Raw genomic sequence first — 6,000 nt, 5'->3', positions numbered from 1 at the left:
GAGAAAAAGAGGGAGAGAAACATCAATGTGCGAGATACATCATGGGTTGCCTCTCGCAGGCCCCGAACTGGGGACCTGGCCCACAATCCAGGCCTGTGCCCTGACTGGGAATCAAACTGGTGACCCTTTGGTTCACAGGCGGGCGCTCAATACACTGAGCACACCAGCAGGGATGAAGATGCCTTTCTGAAGCCCTCCAGCACTGGTTAGGACAGGAACTGCTGAATTCCTGAACAGATAATTCGGATTTGCGTCCTTTTGCCTACTACTGCACCTGCCATTGACTGGTTGCAAAATCCAAGGTCTCCTGATAGTTACTTCCACTATTCCTTAAGAATAAGCAGCGAGTCAGTGGCTTTGGGGCAGCAGTTGCCGCCTAAGAGAAGTGTAGACTTGGTACCCCTCCTTTCTTACGCCCCCGTGTCTGGTTCCCCAGGGCGCGTGTCTGGCACCCGCTGGCTGTAGGTAGGGTTAGCGTCCGCTCCTGCCCAGAAAACGATTCCCGGTGAAAGGGTGGGGCGCGGCCTCAGGCCAGGCCGCTAGGTGCTCGGACATACGTCGTGGCCCAGTTTACCTCAAGAGCAGCCCGCCTCTATCGGCCTCCTGTCCAATGCCAACGCCTGACTCCGTCAGTGGCACTTGCTCCTACCAATCGACTGTGAGCGTGGCTCTCTACAAGCCTTGGGGTCTTGGGGCGGGGATGGAGCCTGGTGCCGTGATAGGGTGCGGCGGCGTGACTGGTGTCGGCGTTGTCCAATAAGCGCTGGCGGGCGTGGCGAGCTGCGCGGAGCCTGGCGGGAACCACAGCGCAGCAGGCGAGGAGGCGCCGAGAAACGGGAGACATGTTCCATATTTCGGAGGGCGAGGGCGGCCGATCCGGCTCCAGGTGCAGCGCGGGCGTGGGTGCGGGCGCGGCCGGCGGGTAGGCTGGCGGGTGACCTCACAGAGTCACGGCCTCTGCTTCCGCGTCGGAGAGATGGGCGTACAAGCGGATGAGCTCCCGCGCCTGCCAGCGTCTCCGCTGAGGGCTCGAGGTGCGCCTCTCCGCATTTTTCGTCCATAGCACGCCCGAGAGATGTGGGCCGATGGGTCTGCTATTTCGGGACGGGCAGTTCCGGGAGCCTGGACAAGGCGGGTGTTGGGGGGGGGGGCTGCGGGGCACCCTCCTGGAGCCTGTGTTGGCGCCTTACGCGCTAGTGGACGGCCCCGGTGAAGGTCGCCATCCTGAAGTCCTCCCTTAATCTCGCAGCCCTGTAGAGCCCTCCCCTAATTTCGAAGCCCTGTGTAGCCAGGTGGAGCCCTCCCCCAACCCTGCAGCCCTGGGTGGTAAGTCTCCAGCCCAGGAGCCAAGCTGTGCCCTGCCCTCATCCTACACCCCTGGGATGTAGTTGGTGCCCTTCCCTAATCCCGCAGCCCAGGAAGTAGGCAAGGCACTGCCCTCCCTGCGTTGCTCATGGTGAATCAGGCCGCCTTACAGGTAATAGAAACGGAGATTCCATTGCACACCACAGCACCCTCCCTCCCTCCCTTCTTTTCTTTTTTCCTTCCTTCCTTCCTTCCTTCCTTCCTTCCTTCCTTCCTTCCTTCCTTATTTGTTACTCTTAGAAAACCTCATTTTTTACTGGACTCAGACTTAAAGGTACAGACTCAAAGAGGACAGCATACTGTTTCTGGTGCTTTTCTTTGGCCTCCTTCATTCTCTTAGCCAGAAGTTTAGCATATCCTGCAGCCTCTTCCTTATTTTTCTCAGTATGTTGCAGGACACGTGGAGTCTTAAGTGCTTTGATCCTAGGTTTCTTACCTTCTTTGTTTAGGGGTTTTCTCACAACATGTTGGCAGACATCATCTTTAGAGAAGTTGAAAAGTTTGCAGGTTCTGATCTTTTGGGCTCCAGGCGATGAGACACAGCAATATCAGTGAGACCAGGAATATCTTTCTCTTTTTTTTTTTACAATGACCAAGTTGAGAACACTGAGATTGGCATCCACCATGCAACCCCAAACAGATTTGCGCTTTCACTCTCCAGTTCTCCTTGATCTGTACCAGGACACAACCATGGGTCAAGACACCCTGCTCCGTGGGGAAAACCTTGTTTGTCGTTCCCACCACTGATATGAACCACATAACCCTTCCATTCTTCACCCAGTGTCAGTAGCAACTTCGGTGGCCATAAACTTCTCATAAACGGCCACTTAGATGAGTTTCTGGCACTCAGTGGTTGGGAAGGTGATACTCAGCTATATCCTGAAGCAGCCAACCACGAAAAAGAGCACGCTCTCCTTTTAACTTTAAAGTGCTTCTGTGTATTGAAAGTAAGATAAATTAGAGTTGCCACAGCTGGCAAGGTCTGTCATACCACTGGGGAGCCTGCTTGCACTGTTGAGTTCTGGGTCTTCAGATGCCCAAGAGTTTTCTTTTTTTGAGCTCTTTTGTAGAAGAGACAGTGTGTGTGAGGGCTGTTGACATAATACTGTATACTAGATACTAAATAAAGGAATTGTTTGAACTTGCTTAAAAACCTTTAAATTTGGTGGCATCAGGTTAGTATTCATTAAAGCACCTGAAGAATTAACTAGTTATTAACCCATGGAACAATGACTAATTATTTGCATCTAAATCTATACTGATAGGGGGCCACAAGTTTCCCCTGGAAGTGTTCAGGATGAATTGAGTTTCTGTTGCCTGGTTACTACTGTTCTGCACCACCCACACCAGCCTCTTCCCAGCACTTTCCCAGTTGTGTCCATTAAGTACTTTCCCTCATTGTTTACACTGCCTGACACTGGGTGCCCAGGAAGTGTTGGTTGAGTTTGCGAATACTGTAAACGCCATAGTAACACTGCTGTTGTGCTGACTTTGTCAAGCTACAGTAATTAGCTTCAGAGCTGTTGCTCAAATGTAGTAGTCCACACTTCTTAGGGAGATTCATTTTTGGAGAGGGTATTATGAGAAGGAGAAAAGTCTTTCAGGACTTTGAAGAAGGAAAAGCAGTCTTCATAATTGGATGATTACATGTAATTGGAAGCTTCTGCTTGGGATCTGTTTGAAGCTTTGCCTTTGACTGCCTTCTTAAAGGACTTGATTAGCTAGCTAGACAGGCATTGTAGGGTTTACACACTTTTAATTGGCTGTGGAGGAAGGGAACCAGGTAGTGGGTGTAGAATCACCCAGCAAGGTCTTCTTAGACCTGTATCTTTCATTTTCTTGATTGTTTTGTGTAAAAGAGATTTTGAACTATAAAAGTATTTTGCTTTAGCCATCATTAATCTAAGGTTATTTCTTTAAGCTGTAAGTGAATTTTTTTTTTAATCCTCACCCAAGGATATGTTTTTGATTTGAGAGAGAGAGAAAAACATCAATCAGTTGACTCCTGTACACACCCCAACCAGGGACTGAACCCACAACCTAGATATGTGCCTTGACCAGGGCTTGAACCCACAACCTTTTGGTGTACAAGGATGATGCTCCAACTAAATGAGCAGCCCAGCCAGGGCTTTTTGTAAAGAATTTAATCCAAGTCTGTTTCACTGCTTCTCTCCAAACCTGACCAATCCCCAGAAGCTTTTCTGACACAGGGACAATTTTGTGGAGGGTCAGGAGCATGGAGACCCACCCCTAAGTCTCATTTTCTCTGCTTGTGCCATACATAGTCCCTGAGCTGTGTGTGCTTTTATTCTTGTCACATACCCCTTAGTTTCTCTTGTATTTTTAATATCTTTGTTGAAATATAATGAAATAAAAAAATAATTTGGAAGCAGCCCTACAATGTGGTTTCATCCCCAAAATGACTGTTCACTAGTATTCCCACTTCCTCCCCCAAACTAGTGTCATAGTGATAACTGATAGTAGAGCCACATTACATCATTGTTGTGGTTCTGTTTTTACTGGGATGTCTGTTTGAGTCTGTCCAATTTATTTGAGACCCTGTTGAGGCAGGCTGTACAATTTGTGTTACTGTTGCATGTGGCTGTGGACCCTGCCTTTGTGTTGGAAATGGTTGCTTGGCTATTATGCACAGGAATCTGCCACAGCGTTCTTGGCACCATTAGTCTTTTCTTACCTTGTTTTCAAACTAAAGTAAAATTCAGAAAAGTAGAGAGAACATAGAATAAGCACTGTATTTCCACCACTCCAAATCAGCATGCTATCATTTCAAATAGCTATGATTTACCGCCTATGCCCTGAAAGTGCTCTTTGCTCACTAAGACCGTAGACTGAGTTTGGGCCTCTCCTCCAAGGATGCCTTTGGAGTTCCAGTAACATTCAGTGCTTCTGTCGCATCAGTCCAGGAACAATGAAACCACCTATGCCCAGCTCTAGTTTTCCCAGTAAACTTGAAGATTCTCTAGGCCAAGGACTTGCTCTCATTCAGCTTACTTTATTATTTTTTTTTCTTTTTAAGTATGTTTTATTGGTTATGTTTGTTCAGTAGTGCCAATTTTTTTTCCTTTTGCTCCCCTCTGCCCAATAACCCCCTTCCTTCCAGCAATTCCGCCCCCCCTTAGTTAAGTCCATGGATCGTGCATATAAGTTCTTTGGCTTCACCCTTTCCTATATTATTCTTAACCTCCCCGTCTATTTTGTCCCTACCAATTATGCTTTGTTGCGTGAAGTTTGTGGAAAGAGATGCAGAGATAATTCCAGCAAGCAGGATGAGTGGCCAGCAACGAACAGAAGGCTGTGGCTTGCTCAGGCCATCAGCAATTATTCATGGCCCTCCGTTTTTTATTGGGTTGCAGAAAAAAATTTTTTTTAAGTAAAACTAAATAGAAACTAAAAAGGCTTACATGGTAACAAACATTCTTCCCACTAAAAGGAATAAACATTAACCTATAGAGCTACAGAACTAAAGGCTTAAATGATCCCACTAAGAGGGATAAACATTAACCTATAGAGCTACAGAGCAAAGCGGTAAATTACAAAGGTCCAAGGGTCTGTTCCACATCCGATATAGTTGCTAGGGGGCGAGGAAACACTAATTTTCAAGCTTCTTTGTTCTTAGAGACTTGTAAACCGGCCCCCAAGAATCGTGTGCGAGTAAGGGTCCAAAGGTCTGCACCATATCCTGTTATCACTATGGGAAAGGAAGCTTAGGTCTTCAGCCCTCTTTGTTCCCTGGATTCCGTGACTCAGCCATCAGGAGCCACGTGCAGCCGCTGGCAAGACTCGTTTGCAAGTTCTTGCAGGCTGAGGTCACAGGACACCTGGGTGGGGGGTGGGGGGTCCGCTTGCAGGCCCCCGACAGAGGGCTTGTGACTTTCGCCTACATTTCCCCCTTTTTGTTTTACAGACATCTTGTGGTGCATGACCAAAAAAATTGCTGGAGTAGTGGCATTAGCCTTTTCCCATTTTTCTAATGCGCTTACAAATCACAATCAATAGGACAAGCAATAGAGTAAGGAAAATTAGAAATCCAGCATGTGATTCTATAAATCCTTCAATATAGTTAATAGGATTTATGCGTTCAATGCCTGTCATAACATTTTCAAAAACGCTTTGTCCAGACAGTTGTTCTAAATGCTTTTCGAAGGTACTATGTATTTTAGTCTGGAGAGAAATAATATGCTGAGTTAAATTACCATGATTTAACAAATGCTTTTTAACCACTTCCCAAGGAAATTCAGTTTCATTATAAGGAACAGAAGTAATACAATAAGTAGATTGATTCCAATCACATTTCAACGACTATTGCCTTTTTACACTTTGTAATTGATTACCTAACAAAATAACAGCTTGGTTTAGATTAGCTAATTCAGATTGCATTTCAGTATCAATTTGATGCTGAGCAGTCCAAAGTTGTTTAGAATTCTGGTGCCAGGTCCTAACGAAATCAGCCGTCTGCACAGAATGGTGAAGTGCTACCCCAGCATAGCTGCAGTAGCAGTAATAGCTATTAGTCCCATTATTATAGCAATGAGAAGTCCAGCGAAGCGTTTGCTTCTGCATGATAGTCGTTCAGCCATTTTTCAAGAGTCCAGAGGCAGGGCTGTCCTGCCAGAG

The 6,000-nt window shown here is 46.7% G+C and overlaps 1 protein-coding gene across 4 annotated transcripts in view; it reads left to right on the top strand.

Moving 5' to 3' along the window:
* The first annotated feature begins 788 nt into the window (after positions 1–788).
* The window catches only part of JPT2 (Jupiter microtubule associated homolog 2), a 29,521-nt gene continuing 24,309 nt past the window's right edge, over positions 789–6,000 (top strand). Inside the window, exon 1 of one of the 4 annotated variants that reach the window (XM_090277300.1) lies at positions 789–886. In XM_090277300.1, the coding sequence (XP_090133426.1) occupies positions 843–886 (44 nt within the window). In that variant the 5' untranslated portion in view covers positions 789–842. The other 3 variants (XM_090277302.1, XM_090277301.1, XM_090277303.1) reach the window with 3 other exon arrangements.

The sequence above is a fragment of the Furipterus horrens genome, unplaced genomic scaffold (genome assembly GCF_987537825.1).
Source record: "Furipterus horrens unplaced genomic scaffold, mFurHor1.1.pri manual_scaffold_5, whole genome shotgun sequence".
Classification (NCBI taxonomy): domain Eukaryota; kingdom Metazoa; phylum Chordata; class Mammalia; order Chiroptera; family Furipteridae; genus Furipterus; species Furipterus horrens.
The sequence above is the reverse complement of the archived record's forward strand: the minus strand, read 5'-3'. Positions and strand labels throughout refer to the sequence as shown.